Below are 27094 nucleotides of genomic sequence, written 5' to 3' on the forward strand. Positions count from 1 at the left end.
AAATGTCTGACGGCTGCATACAAACTTGCTTTAGCTACGTATTATCCCTTAGATGTGCATTGTACAGACTGACATAACCAAAAATAGCAAGTCTATCTCTATTAAAAAGAAATACATTGTTGGTGGGAAAAAAAAAAAAAAAAAAAAAGTGCAAAACCTCTTACTGATTTGGTGTTGGATGAAATCTAATCACATAAAACTACTTGATGTGAGAGGACTGGCTAGCCACAATAAGATCTGTCATTCTTGACGGGCATTACGGTACAAGACTTTAATGAGTCGTAATATTCACGTCGGGCGCTTTTTAATGGAAATGAAGCTTACACCCATCAAAAGGAAAGGCCTGGGAATAGTTTATTTTAGAAAAGGAGAAAAATGTATTGGTCCAAAAAATGGTGAGACACCCCGGTCAAGTTACCTTGACTAATATTCATTACATCACCAAGGGCTTTGGAAATACAATCGATTTGTTTGTTTCAGTGTAATGTGAAAGCAATATAATTTCACACAAATGTGAATGCAAACCAGCAAAATTAAACTAAGTTCTCTTCTAAGTAGGGGTGGGAATTTCGAGTAATTTAGTGCTCAAGTACTCGAGCATTAAAAATTTGGAGTACTCGAACCTAAAGCCAAACAATATTATTCTACATAAGCACCACAAAAATCATCACGTTAACACTAGAACCACTGCGGTTATACTCATACCTAAAACCGCCGCTGGCAATCATTATGACAGTATATTTTAAACAACATCAATATTAAAATTAAAGACAACTATCCGTTTCAACTCAAAAGTTTTATTCATGCACATCATATCAAACATCTGCACAACCAAAACGCCGTGAAAGGTTTTATTTTCAAACTAACCACGCATAAAGCACTACTTCAAAAAATGAAAACAATGTAATAAAATACACATTTTAAAAGAACCTAGTGTGTAACAGGTATATGTACATACAAAACTGTAAAAACAAAATAGTTTTTAATTTAAAACACAAGTAATATGTGTTTGCTCTTGCGTGTGTCATTCGGTGCAGCACAAAATCCAGGTTGAGCTGTTGTAGCCTACAGCTTTCTGATCGAAATATTTCTGCTGAACTCCTACTGATATTTTGGCTGGTGCATTCCTTGTACAAAACGAAGGAATTGATGGCAGCAAGCTCCAGCGGAGATTTTATATATATATATATATATATATATATATATATATATATATATATAAAAATATTGTAGGTTATATTCAAAATAAAAACATGTACTTAAGTCAGTCAAAATTACGGCTTTGTTGCTAGGTGGGCGGGCTTATAACTTCCTTATTTTCTTGATCCTGCCTTTCAAACGTTGTTGGGGTATTTATTAATAATAATCCTTCCTCCTGTCTCTATCCTAAAAACTCACTCACTTTCTCGCTCGCTCTATTACACACACACACACACACTCAGGCTCTGGCTCTATCAGTCCCCTTGCACACAGAGAAGAGAACGAACCACTACTATCGTCCGCACCCAACAGTGGCTCACACACACACACACTACCGAAACTAGTGGTACGTCCCACCCCAGAACAATACAGATAACGACCTGAACTGACCAGGTCGCTACAATACATTGAACTTACATTCATGAAGAAATATGATTTACATTTTTTCCAAGTACTTAAGTAATAAATTAGTGCTTGAGTAATTATAATTATTTCGAGTACTCGAGTACTCTAACTCACCCCTACTTCTAAGTAGAGTGTTTTAACAACCAGGCTCACTAACCATCCTGAGGGGACCTGCTACAAATGGCTGAGGTGTCCCTCCATTCAGCAGGGCCAGTAAATGTATATAGAAACAAAGAGCTGCCTAAAGATCAGTATGTAAACTTACCCGCTCTCCAGATCGGGGCCTCTTCTTTGGCCGGGTGGGCAGAGAGTCCTCCTTTGGGTTTGTGTCGATTGCCCAATATGACCCCTACAACACACAGAGAACAGTCATGCAGAGTGCAATGCTGTACATGCATTAGAACAAACTACACTTACACAGAAATATATAGTGCGAAATCTCCATGCTAGATATTAAAAAACCGACTTGCATTCGATTTAATCTTATTCTTTGAAAGACACAGGCAGATCCAAAATTCCACACCTGGTGTTTACAACCTCTACAATAACGACTCACCTTTCCAAGAGACATGTTTATATGCAACTACTCAAGCAAAACCTTTCACTTCATTGTTTATAATTAACCCCAAGACCTTACATCGAATCATTTATTTAATGTTTTTATTTTGCCGGTGCACATTTGAGCAGAGCTGAACTATGAAATAACCCTTAAAATTTCAGAACCTACAACTGGACTAAATGCCTTTAAGTTGTTTTTATTACTGCTTTTATGTGAGGCTTATTTGTTTCTAATGTTAAATTACAAATAATAAATGAAAGGACACTTTCACACAACAGTTCACAAAGGCTCCTAAAGTGGGAGTTCAATGAAAAGGGTTTTAAAAATTAATAAGAAAACAGCAACATGAAGCAGACCACCATTACAGAATGTACATGTACCAATGTCAGCTGGACATACGAACAGACGACATAACCAGGTTCTGACCCCATCAATAATGTATGGTAAAGCATGTTGTTACCACAAATGGACTCAATAGAAACATTATATGTAAGTGTGTCATAAAAGCAGTGCTTCCACTATTTATATCCCCAGTACTGTAGATGATAATAAACAAAGCAACAGTATGCTATTTGGACCACTTAGTAAATGAAAGCATGAGATACTGTATGGAAGTACAGCATAAAAAGGGATTCTTGCATACGTTTCCAAAGGTGACTTTCTTTCCATACATAGATTAGCAAACTTCCATGAAAGTAATGCAAGGGACCCAGAAGCAATACAGGTCACATACTGTACAAAAAGTGGTTTAGGTGTAACAGCACATCTGCTCTAGACTTGTTTTTTTATGTTTACAAAATAGTTAGGCATATTAAGTTGCAAGGTCTGGACAAAGTTTCTGTAGTTTTTCAGATAACCACCCTGGTGACTAAGCCACTTGGAATTCACATCTATACCTGGGAGATCTAAACAAGGCAGCTCTCGTCTCAGAGGAATCCCTTTTGATGCATGATCAGTACTCTGCACGAATAAGTAGAAACACTACTATGATGAAAGACAATAAATGAGGCCCACCCTTACATTTTATTACTCAGCCAGAGACTTAACCTTAAATAAACTAGCCTGTTTACAGGATCTGAACTTCATACATATGGGTGTTTGCAGATAAACAGTTTCCATATATTCTGGAAAGAATGGATATAAAATTAAATATTTTATTGTAAATAATACCTTTTTAAATAAATGTGGTTATTGAAATACAATTGAAAGAGAACATCAAAAACGTTTATTCATCATATCCAAAAGATAAAATTAAAAGGAAAATTGGTAGGCTTTACAAAGCTACAATGTTAGCAGGTCTGCAGTCGGTAGCTATCCACTTCGCAACGGCACTGGTTATAATATCTTACTGTGCTTGATTCATGGGCTTGCAGCAATCCTGAATTTCTTAAAGAGTGCTCTGTGAAAACCAACAGCTTTCATTTGTTGTTGAATTGTTGTTGTCTGTAGCAGAAGAACTGCAAGAAAGTGCATTTCAAGTGCCGAGAAAAGTATGTACATTTACAATATTCTATATTTCACGGAAATTGTAAAATCAGTGAAAAATACAGCTTTAATCATAGCTATGCTGAGCCTGGTGTCCAGTACATCCTTTAAAGACTGGGGGCCCCAGACAGTTTATCTATTGCAATTAAGGTGCTAGCCTGTGTGCAACACGGACAGCAGCAGTGAGACTTTTCTTTGCATTACAGTAACTACTGTACATCCTGCTGTACTTTCTCCTTGATTAACTGCAGCACAACCTAGCTCAGCAGATCCTCGAATTATTCTTTAAAGGGTTTTTTGAGTACAATTTGAACATTAGAGATGAAAGTATACTCAATTTACTGGTGAATCTGTACTGCAGTTGTTTATTAAAACAGTACAGATCGCAAGAGTGGTAAAATGAAAGAATGGCAGCAATACACCAGAGTTTTTTTGTGTGAATCACTTGGGGGAAATGCAAGGAGAATAGTATCTCTGATAAAATGGTTTATAAACAAAAATGGATATGTGATAAAATGCTTAGTAGTGTAAAGTATAAGTAAATATAATATCATTAAGGTCCTACCGAAATGGCGGCAATGCGTAGTTCTAGTGACTTATTAATTGTAGTCACAAAAAAAAAACCAAAACAAAGGCTGTGTTGTTTTTTTAATTATTATTTCATAAAAACGTTCTTCACAAGTCATGCAATATCTGTTTTTTTTTTTTTTTTTATTCAGAACACAAGTCACTTGATTGAAACGATAGAAACACTTTAGCGTTAATATGCCTGTATGCCAAGTCATATATTGACCATAATCAGAATTGTGTTTCAGTGATCACACCCATAAAATAAAATCTCGCTCCCACTGAAAATAAATAAATGCAACTATAGTTCCTTAAAACAAACCACTTAGAGCGTTTTCAAACAAATTCCACTTAAAAATCAAAACTATTCGCTTGTACTATTGTAAGTTGTAACAAACATATGCTGCACAGTAGAAAAGTGATTCTAGTAAACTTCAGGCTTTCGTTATCATTTTACCAGCACTAAAGTGTAGCGCAGTATATCCACTTGCTGTCTCTTCTTTCATTCCTTGCCTCTGCTTTGTGAAAACGTGCCCATACCAAGACAGGGCAGGCTATGCATCAACAGAATTAGACATACAGGGCTTGCTTTGCTATGTCAGCTAGCTGTTTGACACTTTGTTGAACTGCAGGTGAATCTCAACATTCCCGAACTATAGTGCTGTATGTGTATTCAAGTGAGCGCTCACTAGCAACACTTGCTTACGGCAGATCTGACAAGTTTAAATGATCGCTGTAGCTAAGTCCTGAGAAAGGAAGGCTCTTTTAAAGCCGCAGTGGACTGTGCGTACTCTTATAAAATATCAACCTCTGCAATGTTGCAGCTGGCAGAGCTGTCCGCTTATAGCAGTTGTATACACAGGCCCAGTAAAGTGCCTGAAATTGCGGTATATGCTCAATATTGTGGAATCCGCAATTTCTGCAATATCGCTATTTAGGTAAATATCATAGCTACTACTTAGAGCTTCAGATACATGAATACAACATGGTACCCATATCATGATTCAGGTCAAACTTGTGGGTACAGTTACATTATGCCCAAGGAGGTTCAATAATACTGAAAAAAATAATTGTACTGGGAAGCATACAGGAAACTTGATTAGGATTGCATCTTACCTTCCCTGGGTCATCTTTGGAGCGAGGCACTTTGAGGAAACACTTGTTCAGTGATAGATTGTGCCGAATTGAGTTCTGAAAATTGAGAAGAAATAAAATGTCAGCAACCCATGAGAGCCTCAGCTTAAGCAGCATCCATGTGTAAGTTTACAAATGCTCTTATCAATGACTGACTGGTTATTAAACCAATATTCATCATCCCTTTAAAACACACCTTCACAGGAGTGGTGGACAGCATTGAGTACTACTTTGTACTGTTTTATATTCATATGACCGGAAAACTGCAAGTGGCTGTGAGATTTTAAAACAGTCAGCAGTGAACTACAAGACTTTCTGGGTGAAAGATTAGGAATGCAATAACATACATTAGGAGCATTAATGATTGAATATGAAGTGGAGTAGTAAATGTAAAGACAACAGAGTGAAGAATTATGAGTAATTCTCCAAGTGGTATCAAACATATATTGCAGTTCAAGTGTGAACATACAGTAATCCCTGATAATCCACTGGTTAAACTAAAGGCAACAAATCCTACTGATAATCAAATGGGAAGCTGGCACAGAAACATACAAGGTAGTAAAAATACTGAATGCACCATGGCCGAATAAATACATAAACAAACATGGGTGAACAGGCTGCACCTCAAAATCTAAAATTATTCAAACTATTTACTTAGCTTTATCTATCTTGCATGATAAAATCTTAGAGGCAAACATCTCAGTAAAAACAGAATCATGTGCCTTGATTATTAAAATTAATTTAGCCCTTGCAACGCACAAAGCATGCAGGCCCATTATACTGTCACGTATTGCTTACATAATAATCCCTTCTTAAAATAATCAAAGACCTTATCAAACAAACAACGCCCCTGCACTGGAACAAAAGCCAAGGTGAGCAGTGAAATGACAGAAAGTGCTGACTGTAGCGAATCTTTTAGCCACAATTAAGATGTACTGTGTGTACCAGGAGCCTGAGGGTTCTTGAATTGGTTGTTTTTTTGTTTATTTTTTTTACAGAGTGAATTTTCTCAAATCATGGTATAAAGCATGGTATAGATACAAAACAGTAGAGCTGTTGTATTATATTCACCATCCACTCTGAAGAACCAGTCATTTAGTCGTTGCCAATGATTTTACCCCATTTTTCTCCCCAATTCTGAATCATATTTATTATAATAAATTGTATTTATTAATCCCGGTTCAGAGCTGCAACTCCCTGGTTACTCTGGTTTTACAGGATTTAAATCTGAAAGGTCCCTGTAGGATTCTGAGTTTGAAGTTTGTGGCTTAGGATGCATAAAACCCCGCATTTTCACCACATGTTCCACTGGATCTGGCCAACAACTCCACGCAATCAGACAGGGTGTTCTGTTCAGTTTCAGGCTTGTACGGTTTGATGTGTGGTGATAAACGCTTCACATTTTACAGGGCGTGAAATAATTTGTCAAAGTTTCAAACTCAATAATAAAAATGTACCTTTGATAATAGCTATAAAAGACTGCTGTGAATAAGGCTGAGCGTATATATTTCACATGCTGGATACGCAATGAATTGATACTTGGTGCATTAAAAAAAAAAACATTGCACCAAAGGCTAATTTGTGTGTGTTTCTGAAAAGATTATACCCCAGTGGAAAAGCAGCTTATTGAGGGAGTTTGATAATGTGCACGTTTTTTTCCCCCAAACACTGCGAAATCATTAAAAGTCTGCTTCTGTTTTACGTCTGATTTTAGCAGCAGCATCTCGAATACTACACCAGGAGGACATGGTCCAGGTTATCAGAGGCAGAATATAAACCAGTCTTCACCTGGCTCAGAGGCGACATTCAAAACGCTTTCTCTCTGTATTTGCCATGTAATGTGCATGTCAGCACTTCACACCCCCTCTCAGATCTTACTGACCTGGCAATGGTTCCATTCACTCCAGACCGCGTGAATAAAGTTTCAGGAGACAACGAAATATTTCAGTTACAAAGCTTAGGATATCTGGTATTGCTGCAGCAAGTGAAACTCAAAGTTGAACCTGGTAATCATATTTACTATGTGCAATAAGACGCACTGATCCTTTTTCTTGCAGAGCAGGATCAAGGAGCAGTGGCTATAGAGTGTGGGTGTCTGGGGAATCGTGGCTTTACGGCTGCCCATGCTACAATCTGTGTCAACTGCTATGAACTTGGCACAGCCAGCGCATAATCAGAAATGGTCCTGAAAGAATAGCAAAAGGATTCTTTAAATGGCTTTTTTATTGACTTTTGTGGTGCGGATACAGCACTTTGTATAATATTATATAGTAAGTATTGAATTATACAACACATTAATGCCAGGGTATTTTTTATGTTTATGTGTTTTAGTTTTTTGTTGTAATTTGACTTTGCTCTGAACACTCTCAAACAGAACTTGTTTACAGCATTGCCTAATCTTCTGTTCACCACCCACACGAACCACCCAATTTGTTTGCCTGTGTGACAATGAAAGTTGTTTGAAAACGGTCAGAAATGTAAACTGAATCAGCTACAAATAAACACTCACCTGAAAAACATAAAACAAGCTTTTCCGGAAAAGTTAGAACTCACACAAGTGTTTTTATGACTGTGTCCCTGGGATTGTAGTCTATTGTGTCATTATTTCTATTGCAAGCTAGGCTCTAAACTACAAATCCCACACACCACTGCTTTTACCGTGACGTGCATGCAACATGCGTTTGGATTAGTGTTCGGTATTCATGGTTTGCTAGACAGGGCGAGAAGAACCAACAGTTCAAAATGTAGTGGTTTCTTTTTAGTTTCTCACAGCACATCTAGCTAGGATTTATGAGCTTTTATTTTATGTAGAGCACTGGAAGATGTAAAAAGTATGACTTCTAGGACATGTCTACAGGTAATTGCAGTCTAAATAAATAAATGCATAGTAATAATACAAGCATTTATTTATAATACCAATACATCTATCTATCTCTCTCTCTATATGTTAGGTGATAACATTAATATTTTTGTGAGGTGCTATACTAATATACTTAACTACTATAAGAAAGAATCTAATCATTTGTTTCCATAATAATAAATCACACTAATGCAATGTTAACGGCAGCAATGAACTTATACAGCATCCGTCATGATTTCATTATTGATGATGTAAAGGGTCCTAGTCTCTGCACTTGCATTGTATTGCTCTTCCAGAGCAAGGCATGTAGCTAAACTTCAAGTGTTGAACTTGGTTTGCAATAGCTATTTTGTTGTTACAAGATTGTGTGGTTTTTGGAGTTATTTTTTTTATTTTGTATTGTGTGCCTAATTATTTGTCAGTGTGAACCTAGATATCATACCTTAGAAAACAATGTGAGCCCTGCACTGAGGGGCGGAGAATGTGACACTACCAACTGTGCTAACAAAACTTTCTAGGAGACTAACAAGATAATAAACCATTTCTATTGATAAAAAAAATTAAAAACCTTTAAAAACTGTTTTAACCTAATTTAAATGATTTTATGTTTTGGTAAACAGAAAATAAAGCCAATTTAAATTGGGAAAAAATAGTCTTATTTATTTTGTTGATGCAAAAGTATTAAACTCCACAAATAAGATACTCAACATAAATGCTGATACAGTTATACTTATTTTAGCAAAACTCTGCTTGTGTATGTTTTTTGTTTTTTTTAATGTGTGCCTACATTTGCCAACATCTATTATTATTATTATTATTATTATTATTATTATTATTATTATTATTATGTGTTTCCCCCATTTTCTCTCCAATTTGAAATGTCCAATAATTCCCCACACAGCTCAAGAGACCTGAAGGTTCAGTGGGCGTCCTCCAATCCCACGACTGAGCCAGCTTCCTTTTTCACAGCCAGGAACTTGTCAGCGAGCTACCGGCCCGGCCTCAGGTGTCCAATTTTGAGCTCTCTGGGCGCCTGGCCAGCAGTGTTTGCTGTAGTGCGATGAGGAGATTTTACCCCTGACAGTTTTGCCTCCTAACCCACAATAACAGCACTACTTACACTCGTCTCAGGGCTTGTTTAAATACTCCAGAAGTTACTGTTAGAACATTTTTTTTGTTTTTTGTTTTTTTTAGAAAGGAAACCAGTTTCTAAATGATCACATTCAGATAATGTCTCTCAACAGTAAGAAACGTGTTCAGCAAACATCTTCTAAAGCCAGCTACAAATGAAAGTTCAGGCCGAACCAAACTTTCCAGGGTATCTGCAGTCTTTTATCAGGCTCATCCAAATAGAAGGGAAACGTTGCAGCAGGGTCAAGTGCCTAATCCTGTGGGAAGCTTTTGAGTCGGGCTGTGTAAAAACAAGCCTGGTCTTATATCAAAGGCTGTGTGTTACATTTGAACAATTATTCCATTAGAATTCCATTCTACTTCAGTATTCCTGTACAATTCCATAATATGTACATGGAACACTGGCACTGTGCTCCAAATAACTGTGCGCTCTCTTTCAGCTTGTAAAATGGATTTCCTTGTGAGAAGCACGCATTTATCGTTTTCTTTGTATGAACATTTCCTGATCCATTTTTGGAATCAATAACGTAGGCTCACAGTCTGTCTGAATGAAAGTCGATTTGTTAGGGATATCTATGCCATGATGTGCAGAGATGCAGGGCTCCTGCTGGTCTAGATAGGTGCCCCCAGCATGGCTAGACTGACAAACTGAACATTCAGTGCAGCTGAGCCCATTCCCTACATACTGCAGCATGGTGACACTGGGAACTCCGTGAGCACATACAGACACAAAACCTTACTTTACCTTTTTCACATTTAAATTAATCTGTTCTGTGAATCCAGATAAGATATTCGATTGTTGACATACATGACAGGCATGCAGCACGTTCAGTGGAATATTTACTGTGCTTGCACCCACAAATACTGTTAAAGCATGTATTATTTCTTGTGGTTTGCCCAGTGAGCCAAAACTTCTGGCAGACAGCCTTGCTAACTTGTGTTAACACATCCCTGTCTATCAGGTTTTTAAACTGGGCTTCTTTTCTCTAGCGCCAGGTAAACAAACCTAACCAAAAGACACCATTATAGTCCACAGAGAAATCAGGCTGAGAGCCACACAGCTCCACATTACAGGTAGAACTGAGGACTAGGCAGCAATGGGTTAAAGTTGGAGGGCCACCAATAAAGGGCTCTCTGCCATGCTGTTTCATATTATACTCCACTTAGCTGCACGAAGAATTAGGATCCTAAGGCAATGGAAATGAGGACTATCTACCATTCAGCACAATTGCTATCAGACAGCCTGGATAATAACCGACTAAGATAAGCTGCTGGGATTTATTCTACCATCAGCCAAGTAATTTCACTCCAGTTCCACTTTAATTGACGTAGCTTATGTTTTTTTTTTTTTTTTTTTAAACCAACATTATAACTATAGTTCTGGCCGAAATACCGTGTGCACGGCGTTGATGAGGAGTCCAATAGGCAGGCTGCTCTCCTGTCCATGAGATAAATAAAAATAGAGAGTGGAGGTTGCTGGAACCCTCAATTTAACAAAGAAAGAGAAAGCAATTTCAAGGGTCAGCAGACTTTGTTTTATTTTTTCATCACAAGTATTACGGAAACAAACAATCATTATGATCAGATATCTACAGCCCTGCAACCTCGGTCCTTTAGTGGCCCTCTTGCTGTCGTTACTTTCATTGATCTCCCCCTCGATTTACCTGACTTAACACCGGTAACCAGCCTATTCACTGCCCATAAAACATCTGAGCCAATGTAATAGTTCAGTTCATTTAATGGCTCAGTGAACAAGCTAAAATTAATGGATCTGTGAATGCCTGACAGATATAGGGCAGCCAAATGCTTATTTAGCGAGGCCCAATGGGAATCACACAACAAAAGCTTGAATTGTTGGGCAATGCTGGGCTCATTAACTATTGCAGTTAGCCCTCTGGAGTTTTGCAAATGTTTTTAATTCCCCATTACTTCGCTCACAGCACTACACAGCGAGGTACTGAGGCACCATTGTGCAGAGACAGAAGTAAAATCAAGATACAAAAGTTTTGCCTATTAATTCCTTGAAGGGACCAGGGATACTATCAGGAATCGGCTTTCTAAGAATTGTGATACTAGTCAAATTATCTCACCTACTGTACAAAAGCCAGGACATTCACTTGGAGTATGGTTTAAATCATCAGCAATCTCATATATAGAACTAATTTTTCTCATGATTGCTACCATATGTTACATAACAGATGCAATCTGTTCCTTTGAAATACATACATTTGGAAAGGGCAGAGGCAGAAGTATGCTGCTAAACCTGAAGGAATTCCAAAGAGAAAATTATCTAGTGTTTGGCAAAACATGTAGATTGTATTAGGATGGGTTTTGTATAGTTACTTATGAAAATGTTTGAAGAACATTAAACATCTTTGTGCTAAGACTGCTATAGCTTGAGTATCTGTATAAAGATGTGTGTGCCTTGTAATGAATCAACTGCGTAGGTAGCTATCCTAAATCTTAAATCCTCTGGCACTGAAAATACACAGCAGAAAGTAAAATCAGTCCGTCACTAAGATGCAGCATCCCCTTAATGGGCAAATCCTGGTGAAATTAATATGAATTTTATGACTGTGTTTCTATTCTGCAATTTAATTTGAAACATATGCAAATAACATCCATCAAAACACAGCTGTGAACACAAAATTAGAGCTATCAGTGTCACCAAAAAAAAAAAAAGGATCACCGTGTATGTTTTAAATGACATACATATGGATGGATGGATGGCACACTCAATATTGTGTGGTAAAAACTGATCATGATCATGAATCTCTAGATACCTGTAAAAATGTAGTTGTGACGTGCATTTAGATGGAGAGCCGTGTAGGCACTGCCTTAAATCCCCAGATTCTGATATTCTTTCCTAAAGAATGTTGTGTTTCATCACAATTGGACAACCAGTTAGAGAGAAGCAGAAATCATTGTGTGTTCACTTCTAGCGTGGGTGAAACCTGGGTTAAGATTATAACAAACCCGGAGCTGCTGTTTTCCATGACAAATTCAATTAGCATTTTATAGACACTAAATAACCTTAATAACCTGTTAGGGCATTGCCTGTTACCTTACAAAAACTGTAATGTTTAAGTTATTTAATTGTACTTTTGGTCTATAAAATAAACTTGATTGTATCCACGTTGTTCTGGTACTGCAGGTATTTGTACTCTACTGTCCAATACGATTTGCATTATGAGCCTCTCATGGGGAGGTACAAGCCTCAGTCATCTACAAGTCGTGAAGTTCTATTAGAAATGGTTTCCTGCTTTATAAAAGATACTGAGAATGTATGTGTTTAAAAAACTAATAGCGGTAATTATGTACATACTCACTCAGGGTCGCATAAATCAGTTTTCATTTTATTAGATCTAAGTGCTGCTTGTGATACCGTGGATCACTCTTTCTTAATCAATCGCCTGCAAAATTTTGCGGGTTTATCTGGAGTTGTTTTATCCTGGTTCAAGTCTTATCTTTCTGACAGGTCTCAATTTGCTTTAACTGGGAATGAAAAATCTGCATTGTCTTTATGTCCTTTATTATTTTCCATTTATATGCTCCCTCTATTATCAGCAAACATGGAGTATAATTCTATTTTTATGCAGATGACCACCAGCTGTATCTGTCTCTAAAAACCTGGTAATGCCTCTTTTGGGACCAATACAGTATATTATTTTATTGACATTAAGGGCCGGATTTCTCTAAATTTCTTAATGTTGAATGCAGAAAAAAAAATAAAATAAAATTATTAGTCGGTTCATCAAACCAGCTAGATAAGCCAGAATCATTTGGCCTGGATTTTAGCAGACTACCTTCTGAACCTGTGCTAGAAATGCAAAATTTAAGTGTGATCTTCGACCCTACACTTATTGAGAAATATATAAAAATAAGATCACAAAATCATCTTATATGAGAAATATTGCAATACTTAGACCTATAATCTCTACATCGGACGCTGAAAGACTAGTACATGCCTTTGTATCCTCCAGAATTGATTATTGCAATGCGTTATTTTCTGGCATTCCAAAATGTTTATTGTCTCGTTTGCAACTGGTTAAAAATGCTGCTTCTAGAATCTTGACTAAAACCAGAAAAAGGGAACATATCACCCAGTGCTGGCTTCTTTGCATTGGCTTCCTGTAAATTTTAGAGTTGATTTTAAAATACTGTTATTAACTTAAGGCCCTAAAAAACTTGGCACCAACCTATTTAGAGAACTGCTTACCCCATATATCCTCAATCGGAACTTTAGATCCCTGAATATGGGATTGCTGGCGATCCCTAAAATAAAGTATGTTAAATGGGACGGAGCTTTTTGTTATATTCCAAACTTTGGAATGAGCTGCCAGCACATGTGAGGGCAGCTTAGACTTTATCTGTTTTTAAAACCAAACTAAAAACATATTTGTTTATGCTGGCATTTTTATAATATGTATATGTATGTATAGATCTGCTTTAGTTTTTATTGTTGTATCTGTCTGTATTTTATCTGCATATATATATATATATATATATATATATATATATATATATATATATATATATATATATATATATATATATATATATATATATATATATATATATATAGTCAAATCATGACCACAAATTATATAAATCAATGTGTACATTATATAAATATCCCCCATACTCATTTTAGACTGGTTTACATTATATATCTCCTAAACTTTTGTTTTATCTGGCATGTTTGTTTTGTTTTTATAAATGTTACTATTTTTGTCCTGTAAAGTGCTTTGAGATACACCTGTATGCACTATATAAATAAACTTCATTTGATTTGATACAAACTCCAGCGTAAGGTATCAGAAAAATGCTACGGCATAAAAAAAAAAGTTTTGGGTAGCAAAATGCACTTAAATATACGTTAACTTTGAGCCTACAATATAGGAAATAAGCCTAACATTTGTACCCCCCACCCCACCCCCCCACCCCCCACCCCCCCCACCCCCCCCCCCCACCCCCCCCCCCCCCCCCCCCCACCACCCCACCACCCTTACTGAACTTACTTTCTTCACATCAGAAGCTCCTTGAAGACAGTTTAAATGAGCTGGCAGCTCTGCAGATAAATCATGTGTTCTGAATGCCATAGAACAAATACAGTTTGTGCTAATTATTTTGCCAAAGCTGCTTCTTTATACCAGAATTCAGAAAACCTCTTTATGCTTTTCCCCTCAGCAAATATAACATCTCTTTTCAAGTGGGGATTTTTTTTTTTTTTTTATCAATTAAGGATGCATTCAGTTTAGAAACATGTCCACTCACTCACAAAAGTTTACCCTTCTGCAAATAAAATAAAAAAAAAAAAATGTTCAAATAAACAGACACTAACAAAACAAATCGTTTTTTAAAAAACAGAATGATAGAAGACAGTATACCAGTGTGGTCTGTATCATTGATTGGGTCAGAGGTTAAACAGTTAATATTTACTGGACAGCACTGGTAATGGAACCTAATGAAGACAATTATAGAATACATAGTCACCCTTAAGCATACCATGTTTATAAACCTACAAATATGAAGTCACTACCTAAAATCAGTGGCCCTGGAATAATTTTTAAAGTGGGGGTGCTGAAAGCCATTCAAAGAAACTGTAACCCCTGCATATGATGAAAGCCATGCAATACCAGGGGGTGCTACCGCACCCCTAACACCCCTAGTTCCAGTGCCCATGCCTAAAATAGTCTAACATGTAAGGCTTTGAAAGTGCAGTAATTTGTCACAAAGGGATTCATATTTTTTTTTTTAAGATACCCATGACCTAACTTGACATAGAGAATTATAGAATACAGTTTTACAAAGTTTAGCACCAATAACTGTTAGCTCTTCATCATCTACAAACCAAAAAGTCACACGACCCTGATATGTCAACCATCTTAGATCAAAGTGATGAATGAAGCTGCCATCTCACCAATTGAGATACTATCAGACGAAGTAGCAGAACAAATACATATAAGGTCCCGTCATGACGATGCTAAAATATTCATAGAAGTTTGCTACCTCGTAGGTAAAGGTTCAACCCATAATGAAACTAATCTAATTAAAAAATATAAATGAATGATACTTCTGACACAATTGGGATTTTCTTTTCTTTTTTTAGGTGTTCAAAATATGAGTATAACTTTCAGGGATGCAATTACAGCATGCAAATACACGTTAGAGAATATACACTTCTGTGCTTGTGTAAAAGACATTGCAGTCAGGATAATTGTGTCTGAAACCATTATTCAATCTGTTTACTGTATATCGTTGTCAGTTTAATATTTGAAATTTGCCAAAAAAAAAAAAAAAAAGAAAGAAAACAGGGGTCAGCAGTGTTTTACTAACTGATGAAAAAAGAACACAAAGGACAAGAGAATAATATGAACAGATTAAAAGTCAAACTATAATATAGGTAATATGAACACTCCCCGTGCCATCCTGACTGAGGACTCCCACTCCATGAATGTTTTAGAATTTACATAGTTAGTGGGGAATTGGAAATGAAGATCATACAGTAAAACCTGTCTAATCCAGCTCCTCCACACACAGGCATGATTTTTGGGTCCCGACCAATACCCTGTGAAAAGAATATTGTATAAAAAACAAAACAAAAAACAAAAGCAAGACATTGGGTATATACTCATACACCCAGGCACCATTTTAAATTGTCTAGACGTCCTCACAACGAGCTATTTCTTGAACAAGCTGTACGTTTGTTTACCAAAACCAACAAAATCGAGAGCCAAGTAAAAAAAGAAAAATGTTCAAATAGTTTTGTCATTTTACCTTCTTTAATGTAAATGTATTACAGTAACTCTGTAATCCAGCACATTGTCTCAACTGGCACAATTTTCCAGTCCCAAGTGGTTCTGGGTTGTATAGGTTTTACTGAAAATGTAGGATACAACTGACATCAAGACAGTGTTACTGTACATCTAAAATAAAGCACTTGCAAATCAATGTATCCCCTGGCCATTTATTTGTCAGGCGTCTTGAGTAATTTGGGAGAGAAGATTTTTGTAGGCCAGTGCTCCGCATACTGCACAACCCACATTGACACACACGTGGCATGTTTAGTTACAGCAACCTGGGGGAGATGTTTTTATCACTGTTAATATCTCATCTCCATCCATCCTTCTATCAGTCCATCTTGCATGGATAGTACCTTTGTGAAATCAAAGTTGTCTTACGACTGTCAATCCAGATTAGCTTGAGCGTGAGCACACAAACTCAACATGTTGTCCCGTTTTCAAGACCCAGCCGACACCAATGCTTGAAAAACTTTTATTAGTGAACAAGAAAATGTAAACACGTCCAAGAACACCACATTTGACTTGACTGTGGTAAAATTTTATCGGTTACGAAAAAAAAAAGACAGCAGCGAGCAGACAACAAACCTGGCACTGTGTGTATGAGCTCCCTAAAAGCCTGCCGCTGTGGAAACCACTCTCTCTCACTCTTTGCGTTGCTGTCTCCTAGCAACATTGCTGCAGGGGTGCTGCCTTTCTATAGAGGCTCTGATTAGACTGTGAAACTGGGATTGAAGCGGTTTATGATGTCACAGAAACCCTTGATGAAATATTTACATACATCCTCAATGTCGAGAATAAGCATTCCCTACAGGAAAAACATAATAAATAAATACATGCATAAAATGTTTCTCTCTTTCTGCTTTGTGCAAAATAGCTTTTTGAGAGGGTTTTAATTGTTCTAGGGTGCCCAGCTCATTCCAAATGGATTTTATGAGCCTGAACCAGGCTTTTCCAGGAAATTACAAGCAAGTAACAAAACGTTTCAGCCTATTTAAGACAATGTCACCGACTAAGAGGGTAAACAAGAGCAATTGTAGAGAACCCTAGGACAAAAGTATAGTAATGATGCACAGCTCTAAGTAAGTGAAACTTGAAATTAGATTTACAATTTACATTTAAGACTGATTGTGTTCAGCTATAATTGTGGCATATCATCTATCATGCTGTTCTGCTCAGTGACGTTTATGGAGCTCCATCACTTTATGGAGATGAAACCCATCCCAGTGGTTTAAAATTACACTTTGTTTGTGCCAGTTTGTGTAATAAAAACTACCATATTTTTAACAATGTCCATTGTTTTCATATAAAAAAATTGTAGAATTATTTTTTATCAATGCAACTTGATTAAAAAAAATAAATAAATAAAAATATTAATAATCTGATTGAGATTCACTCCCCAACAGGAAGCAAAGTAATAACTGTAGAGAATGTACCAAAAAATATAAATAAAACTACTGCCATTGTATCCCTGAGCAAGCCCATGTCTGGGAAATCACAAGGCTGTGTAAAATACCCTCTCCACTGGGATTGTAGCATCTGCTGAGGAGAAGTCATGAAAAGGTTGTTAATGGAGTGGGATGCATGCCATCTGAAGCTAGGGACCACCTGAATCAGGCAGGCCACACAAACAGCAGCCCCTCAGAATATCAATCAAACAAGCTTACAAGTATCCCCCAGTGCACCGAAGGAAGGTATAATAGTCAAGAGTTCATGCTCTTTGCACCATTAGAAGCACTAACTACAACCAGTATAGTGCACCTTCCCTCAACCTATTTGTATCAATTTGAAATGGTAAATTACCTGTTATAAATTACATGTTCACCTTTTCATAAAGAAACAGCCCCAGGTGCAGTATTAAGTATAAACGGCTTTTTCAAGCAAAACTGCTTTAAAAGGCATAATATTTGTTATATTCCCAGAGAACCAGTACTTAATTCGTGCCTCAGCAAAAAAACAAAAATTCAATCAGGCCACACTGTTGATTTTAAACATGCTGGCACACAGGCTGAATTTCGCATTGTTGCCTTCCATCATTAAATCAAATGGTACATCAGCAGTACATGAAAAATAAAACAAACTAGCCCACCTTGCTGTTCCGAATGTATCTGGTCATTGTATAATAATCCTATGCGCCCAAACAGCTGCATATGCCACACTGCTAATGTCCAAAATCACTCATCCCGAGCACCTCTTCTGAGCCAAAAAAGCTGACTTCTGCATGTACACTCAGATGTACCGGCGCTTGCCCAACGAAGCGTTTAACTGTGATGATGAACAATAACCCGTCACCGCTTAGCTCTCCGGTTCCCTTCCAGCAAGTTTGACAACAACATCCTTTACACACAGCGATTGAAAAGATGAGACGAGGCTGCTAGAGCGCTTACTGATGAATGTTATTCTCCGATTTTCAATATATATTAAAATGAAATGTACGCAGGAACAACACTTGCAGACCATCATGTTTTTTTTTTGTATGCTTTTTCCCTTCTTAGAAAACCCAAACAGAAACCAACCCTTGGATTAATTTTAATTACAACACCGCTATCCTTATAGCAACTTTTAAAAAAGTACCATGGAACAGTAATGTATTTTAAAAATTACAATTTTACTATTTTTACCCCTATTTGAAATACTTCCTTCCTTTGTTATTGGAAGCCTTCAGGTAGTCATTAACATATCTGCAGTTTGTAGAAACAAGTTTGTTACATAGTAGTAGAGGAGAAAGGTACTTCAGTTTCTGAAACTACAAATTAATATGATTGTAAATGGTACAGTAGAACATTTGTTGAATAATTGTTTTGCAAATATAAAATGAGGTACAGTAGTCCATCAGCTTTTATTAGGGAGCTGCCCTAAATCCTTTATTTAGAAAGATACAGGGTACTAATGCTTGTGACAGGGTAGCCATCTAAAGTGTGCGTGTGTGCATTCACTGCTGAGTGACAGGCAGGAGATCGAGACGGAGGTTGAAGTTGATACACCCCGCAGGCGAACAGGATTTAAATACATATCAACACACCGAACGGCTCACGTGACACTACCAGCCTAATCGTTGGGCTGTCAGCAGTTTTGACTTGCTTACTCACTCTTCGGTATCCAACCCTAGAATTTCAGCTTCTTTAGCCAGTTGGCTTTGGTTTTGCAGCAGCCCTGAGGTGAATAAATGGAACCATTTTATACCCGACGCCCTGTTGGAACACACGTATCTGCTGCTAAGATTCCACACCTGGTAATCACACACAGCAGACAGGCTCTCAAAGGAGCACCAGGTACTTAATTAATTACAATAAATACACACTATTTACAATATACATTTACACCAAAACCCCTCTGTTCATGCGCAGGGCTCCTGCCCTGCCACAGTGCTGTATACACCTACATTAGTGTCAGGAAATTCACACTGCAGCAAAACCTTTCAGTTGTAAGCACAACCTGCTTTTGCTTTCCTGTAGCCATTCTGCACTAGTGCTGTACACGTGGATGACGTTGCTGAAGAGCCTGATCGTGGTGGATACATGACGGGTGGATACACGACAGATTACTTTATCTGTATACAGACTGTAATCCTTGCATGTTCTTTTTTCGATTTGCTTTAGAACACAAAAATGTCACAATCCTTTAAGATTACATATATACTTGACCTGGGAACCCCTAACCATATGCTAATAAGTATCTTATTTACAGTGGGGCCCCTACTGATCAGCAGTTTAACAGCACTGTGAAATCTGAGTCATAAAGGGGAAAGATTGAACATTAACTATTTCTTGCTGTAAGAGGAAACGTATTTTGTATAATTGGATACTATTTATTTGTCTAAGAAATAACCCAACACCTATTTAAAAAACAAAACCCAATTCCAAACAGGCAAGTGTCACTTCATTTTCTACAAGATAAACGGTATGATCACTCCTCACATCTTAACGTAAACCACTTAATTTCATACAACAGATGACTCTTAAATAAATGAAGAACACAGTGTAAATGCCTACACATTTTGACCTATGTGCATCTAGCTGTTTACACCACACACTGTAGCAAACAGGGCTGTACAGAGGGGACAAGTCATGCAATGTTGTTTTTGGCCTGATCGTGTTCCTGTTTTTAGATTTCAATCACTCAGCTTTGCTGCTTTATTTTTTTTTTTCTTACCCCATACCTTTTCTAGCCGGAGGGCTGCAGGTGAATTGAGATACAGTTAGACCACCCAGTCAGCAGAAAAAAGGAGGAGATTTGGAACTGCCAAAAATAAATTGCACAAAAAGCCTATGCTTAATGGAGCAACCATATAAATAGAACATAAGCTGAGTAAATAAGTAAATAAGTAAGTTGTTACAGTAGGCATGGGGAGTACACACCATTGCCAGTGGGATGAACCGAACTATGCTTAATGCAGGCTGAAACTAGCAGGCCTGTGAATCCTGTACCATCACAGGTTCACAGTTGCACTCAATACATTTAATGAGTGACAAACTGCTCAAGATGCAGGATTTCGTTCTATATACTTTAAATGCAAGTTTAAAATGCTTGGCTTTCACCAGGATAAAATTAGACAGTAGTGGTGGGGACCAACAAAGACATAGCTCGGCTACATCATCTGCACACACTGAAGTAAGACATGAGCTTTTCTTTCGTTTTTACCAGTTTTAATGTATTGCTCTCCTTTTAATGTGTCCTAATCAACATCTACACACACATGCAGGCAGGATAGGCTATAAAAACTGACATTCTTTTGGTAGAAAGAACGTTTCCTGTAAAGCTATTTATTATAGATGACAAAACATATTGCATTTTTACATTTCTTACAAGTTTGATTTTATATTTGCTCACCTTTTAGTGCACCCTAATGTTTTTATTTGGTTGAATAACCCTTAAACTTTGATTTGGTTGAATATGTTACGTTCTTTAAACAGATGTGTTAATCCTGATGCAAACAACTTATTTAATACAAAATAAAATAACATACTCAACCTTAACTTCAAAAATACAAATACTAAGTGATAAAAAGTATTAATAATAATAATAATAATAATAATAATAATAATAATAATAATAATAATAATAATAAATAATAATCTATTGAGTTATTTAAGTATAATGCAAGCAAAAATGTTGATGTACGTTGTAAAAATATTTAAATCGTTATTGATTAGACATCTTAATGCTGGAAAACTTGGCATTGAGATTTTTCTAAAGAAACACCTGAATATAGTTTGTACTTTAATTGTTATCAAACACATTGCTTAGTATTTTTTATCCCCTCTCAGAAATGTGGTAGGGAGATTTGGTTAATTCAGCTAAAATGGATATAAAAGTTGACATACTGCTTTGTTTTTAAATTCAAACTAGTGGTTTACTACTTCAAATTAAATTATATTTATTTCCCACGAACTGAATCTGTGTCTATAGAATTGAAAGTGTAATTATTTTCAAGTCTGTCGAGTAGAGATATTGTGAAATGTATTGTATTGTGACCTTGGTGTATCGTCTCACCCCTAGTGTAAGCCAAAAGGTAATAGACTACTTCATTACAATCAAACACACTCACTCTCAAACACATTCTAGACTCTAACACCACTAAATTCCAAGTCAAAGACCCATGTTAAAGGTGCACTCCACTTCTGAATTAAGCAATAAAGAAATTATTTATTTTGCACTAGGGATGGGCCGGTATAAAATCTCCACGGTACGATAACAGTCAAAAAAAAAAAAAAAATACCATGGTAACCTTAATATCACAGAACACAGTACATCATGCATAAAATGAAGGCTTACTAAAAATGGAGAAATGATTCTGTAAATTACCGTAATTCACAAAAATGTGCAGTGTAGCATAACAGGAATGGTATCAAAACTGTAATTTACCTGAACCGCACGAACGACATACTAACTCGCTCCTAAACATTTTCAATTTTACATGTCTGTGTTTGTCTGCTACATGGCAGATTGTGCAAGTCCTTAAATATCCGAGACCAAAACACTTGGCGAATCAGAAACAAAAAGACCATTTCCATTCCAGGAATGTTGGCGTTGTTCTTACTGGTAGTTCTTGGATTACTTTAGAATTTGTCCAGTACTTAAGCTACAAGGTGTGCATTTTTCACTTTGTTTTGTCACACCTTTCATTATTGCATTTGTGGTACTTTAATCATTATTCATGTCTGCAACTGTATACCAGGACAGAGAAAAGAAAACCAGGTACATAACAGGCAGAAATGCTGATGCGCCTCACTAGAAGCGGCTAACAGACTGGTAGACTGAGACAAAGCTGTCTCTATGTCTGTTTCGAGCACAGAGAGAATATATGTGGACAAAAAATAAATGCAACATTAAAAACATTGAACAGAATATCCATGTTGAAGCAAATGGGTTTAAATTATAAATATTTTTCAGTAGTAAAACATTTGGCTTCTGCAACCTTGCCTCACACAGGTGAACGAGGGTGCACTAAGGGAGTATGCATATTATTATTGTTATTATTATATTAGCAAGCAGTCTTGGTCAACGTGTGCTCTGAGACTTGGCTTAAAATGTATTTAAGAGGATCTGCAGAATGGACTGAAGCCCCTAAACTGTTTGAGAGGTTTCAATAAGATGTCTTTATCAATGTCTTCAGCAGGCTTTGTGTATTTGTAATCGTAATAGTTTCTGCTTCCATCTTGTTTACTAGCCCCTTACCAGTTTATGCAGGTAATGGCATAATCCATGGCCTAAAGCACTACATTGAACCTAAAAAACATTCTGCTATACGTCAGCTATAAAATTACACACTACAAAAAGACAGAAGGCAAAAGCGCTAGTCGTACTCTTAATTATATATTTTCAAGACATAATGGATACGGGAAATATTGAGTGAGGTTTTTTAAAATATTGTTTTACCATAAACAAGATATATTTTTGGATATTCCTTTCAGATTTTTTATTTTCAGGAAACAAACAAAAAAAAAACACCCCCGGTACCATAAGGGGTATGTCAAATCAGATCAAATGGTTTGTAAACAAAATAGAAATGGGCACAAGGTGGCAGTGAAAGGGTTTGTTTCTATTCATTTATTAAATCTAACTGTATTTTATCACAAAGGTTAAAGAATCTTTCATAATATAGTATTTACTATACTCCCATTGCTTCAATTCTCAAGTGTCATGGTCGTAAGGGGGCGAGAACACTTTCTTCAATGTTGAGTAAATGTGCTCGCTGTGGACACAATGTAATTCACCTTAGCATAACCATTACAGAATACTTATCACTGGAAACTTTCTCATTCCTAATGCAAAGTCAATGCATTACTTTAAATGAGCTAAAGTCTGTTAAAATTGGGATTTGTGAAACTTTGCGAGGTTAAAGAAACAAGAGTTCCACGAATATTAAACTGTATTTGAATACTTCAAAATAAACGTAACCCCTGGGATAAGGGGTCTCTAGTAATTGATTAATTGATTAGTAATTGATTTCACAGAATATTCAATTGACAAATGTATCACATTTATATTTATTGTCATTTGAATTCACCTATCCAATACCTCCCCGCTGGTATAATGAATTCCCTGCCCTGTTTTAAAGTAGCCTCTAATGTCCTTCACCCTGGGAGCTCATCACGCAGGTAAGTTCCTCCATCAGAGCAACTGGGCCACAGCAAACTCTCTCAGTGTGTCAGGAGTGGTCAAACTTGGCTCTTCCAGTCCTGGTCTTTGTTCTAACCCTGCTGTAAATTGCGCCAATTAAACCTCCATCCAGACCGTGAGTAGTTAATTATACAATTTTACCCGTTAAACCTGGACTGGCCCTCCAGGACCGTGATTGGGCACCTGCAGTATGTATTTCAAACTTGTACGGTCATATCGATCTGCTGCTGATGGAAACCAACAGGATTGAATTCAAACTGCTTTCAACTTAATCCCAGTGGAAAACAGAAACAGTGCATTAGTCTCACTATCCTGTAGGCTCGATAAGAATTAAGAAACAAACAAGGACAGAAATGTAAACTTTTTTGATAACCTATACTGGAAGTTTACACAGAAGTTTGATTACTACAGGTAGGTTGTCAGTTTCACCAAAACCAGCTAGAGTCGTTACCACGATCCCAGCCCCATGCAGTCATGGCCTGTAAGGGGGGGGGGGGATTCTAAAAATGGAAGTTCACTCCACCGCCTGAAAACACCTTGGTGCTCGTGCCCATGCTATGCCCCCCTCTCCATGGCAGTTAAATTAAACATCTTCATACCTTTCCATGGCCTTTTGAACTTTAAAACACTAATCACATCACCAATTTTTTTTTTTTTCAAAAATTTGTAAACTCAAACAACTTTTTACACTAGCACTTATAACTTGAACTTTTTCTGGAAAAATGTTTTGATACTGCAAAAAAACAGAAACTAAATGTTTTGAAAATCTGTCTGTAAAAACCTACTTGAACGCAGTCAATCAAACCCCTGAAATTCAGATATATGTATAACAATACTTTTTTTTTTTTTTTAGGTTAATGTATGTGTAAAAAACAATTAAAAAAACTGATCACTGTTCAAAGCCAATATAATGCAAATTAATCAACTAAAAAAATTAAAATGTTTGCTTTACTTACTTCATTAATTTAAGTACCAAATAAATTGCTCTTTGAAAAAATTCTGAAAAAATCTGTATTTATGTAATTTGATACATTACATTTTTACTTAACTTTAACGGCTGCGTTAAGTTGTATTTCCCCCCAGTGCTTTTTGCTCTTATAAGGCTAAATTGTCATTTCTGTCATATTATATGTTGACAACTATAACTGACACATACTCTTAGAAAAAAAAGGTCTGCAAAATATTTATTACAGCAATAACAGGGTTTTGAAAGTTTTTTTTTTTTTTTTTTTTTTTCAATTCCCTGGAGAATAACTTAATCTCACTTTTACATGAAGTGAATCTTCTGTACCTCAAGGGGATCATTCGCAAGACAACCCCAAGCTGAACACAACACGAATTCACCTATCTGTAAAAGTAATTTAACCCCAAGCTGATGGGGTCGTATTTCAGCTTGGGATCCTACAATACACTGACCCTTTTACACATATCATGTGTTTAAAGATTGTTTTAACTGTATAAGCTCTGTGGAATTTGCAATTAACATGGCTCATATACAAGCACACAATGGCTTTCGCTGTGCCAATTGTACATTATTGATTATTTTGTTAACTTTAATTATAAAGAGCGACTTCAATGGACTGCACAATATTGTTGGACATCGTAAAAGGTGCATCATTTATGGATCATATCTTACATCATATATGCACAGTGTCAAATATTTTTCCTTTGCAAAACATCTGTTGGAGCGGTGCCAGAGCCTTTTCAAGCTCATGCTCTGCTCAGGCACTTCACTCCTCTCCACGCTCCTAGCAAAATGGTCCCGCTCCGCTCCGCTCGCATGATCTGCAGGGTGGGCGAACCATCTGTATGAGATTCTGCCTCTATGGATAGGGCTGCTCATGAACTTTACAGTTTTTAACTCGTGTTATAATTGAATACTAACCAGTGAGGCATAATCTTTCAGCATTACGCAGAAGTATAAATACTACATTAAACATAAATAAAAATCACAATACTCTGCCAGTTTTATTTCCCTTTTAAAAAACTGGTAAAAGGTGTAAATCAAAATATTAATTCAGTCAAAAATACAAATAAATGTAAAAAGTGCATTTTTTTGCAAATATTCATCATGTCACTTCACTCACATGCTGAAACTCAATAAGGCGTCTGCACAATGAAGAAAAAAACGCAATGTCTCAGTAAAAAAAAAAAATCTGATTATCTGCATGTTTTGCTGTCATCCATGATCAATACCATTACAAGATCAGACTGCCAGTCGTGAACATAGAGAACAAGAAAGCAAATACGACGGCAGCAATGTCAAAGCACTGCATCCTTTTGTGCTGAAAAATAAGGTACTGTACTGCGCTTAGGTGAGGCTTTCCCGAAGTAAGTAAGCCAAACTAATGGCATGTTTAATTATTGTTTTGTTAATTTCCTTCCATGCTACCTGCCTTTAATAAAGCTATAATTAGCAATATTAAACCATGGTCGTTTGTTAATTACATTATATTATCTGACAATGAAGAAACAAGCTCAAAGCTATTTTTCTAACTATACATTCCTAAAACGAAGATGATCACTTTACTGTTTAAAGATGTAGTCACTACACTACACACCGTTTGTTTCATAAAGATATTGTGTCTGGAGATACACCTCTTGTTAAATTTAGCAAATAACAAGGCACAATTAGCAGAGAAAAATTGGGAGGATTAATTATGCATTTTTATTAATGTTTGATATTTTATCCTGGTTATTGTAATGCCAGCAAAGCGCTACAATTAATTTGTGGAGTAATGCAAACAGGATTACTCTCACATGACACTGCTGACTGTTACTAAACTGTGTCATTTTTTTGTGTTACTGTAACGCCAGCAATAGGACAGACAGGTATTTTCCCCATCATTTGTAGACTGAACTACAGTGTCAGTGAAAGACTGTAAATATGATTCTCACAACAGGGCTGGACATTTGTTTTCTGAACTGTTGTAATATAATTCTTGGTTTTCCTGTTTATTTTAATGCCAGCAATGAGCCAAATGATGTCTATAAACATTATGACAGGGCTGACGTGTATTCAGGTGCTTTACTTAGTATTACAGAAACAAGAGTATTATTAAACAAAACTCTTGGCTTTAATAAAAAAATAACAAATACATAACTCTGGTAATATTTTTAAATGTACTTATTTTAACTAATAACATTATAGTCATGTTAAAATGCCATGTTTAATTCTGAATATTTTGATAAAAAGTGGGGAGAGAAAAAGGAATTGGCCATTTTTGAAAAACAGAATTTGCTATTCCCAAAAATGGAAAATCAGCAGACCTATGGTTACAATTGAAGGTAGTGCAGATGCCAGTGTTTTATACAGTACTATAAAGC

General features: G+C 36.5%; 1 protein-coding gene across 1 annotated transcript in view; it reads right to left on the reverse strand.

Annotated features, from left to right (window-relative positions):
- Positions 1-27094, reverse strand: part of LOC121328395 (forkhead box protein J3-like) — a 76966-nt gene that overhangs the window by 15686 nt on the left and 34186 nt on the right. The window contains exons 3-4 of the mRNA XM_041273029.1: positions 5333-5407; positions 1871-1954 (exon numbers count right to left, since the gene is read on the reverse strand). Of these exons, the coding sequence (XP_041128963.1) occupies positions 1871-1954; positions 5333-5407 (159 nt within the window). The remainder of the gene's footprint in view (positions 1-1870; positions 1955-5332; positions 5408-27094) is intronic.

This window comes from Polyodon spathula, chromosome 16 (genome assembly GCF_017654505.1).
Source record: "Polyodon spathula isolate WHYD16114869_AA chromosome 16, ASM1765450v1, whole genome shotgun sequence".
Classification (NCBI taxonomy): domain Eukaryota; kingdom Metazoa; phylum Chordata; class Actinopteri; order Acipenseriformes; family Polyodontidae; genus Polyodon; species Polyodon spathula.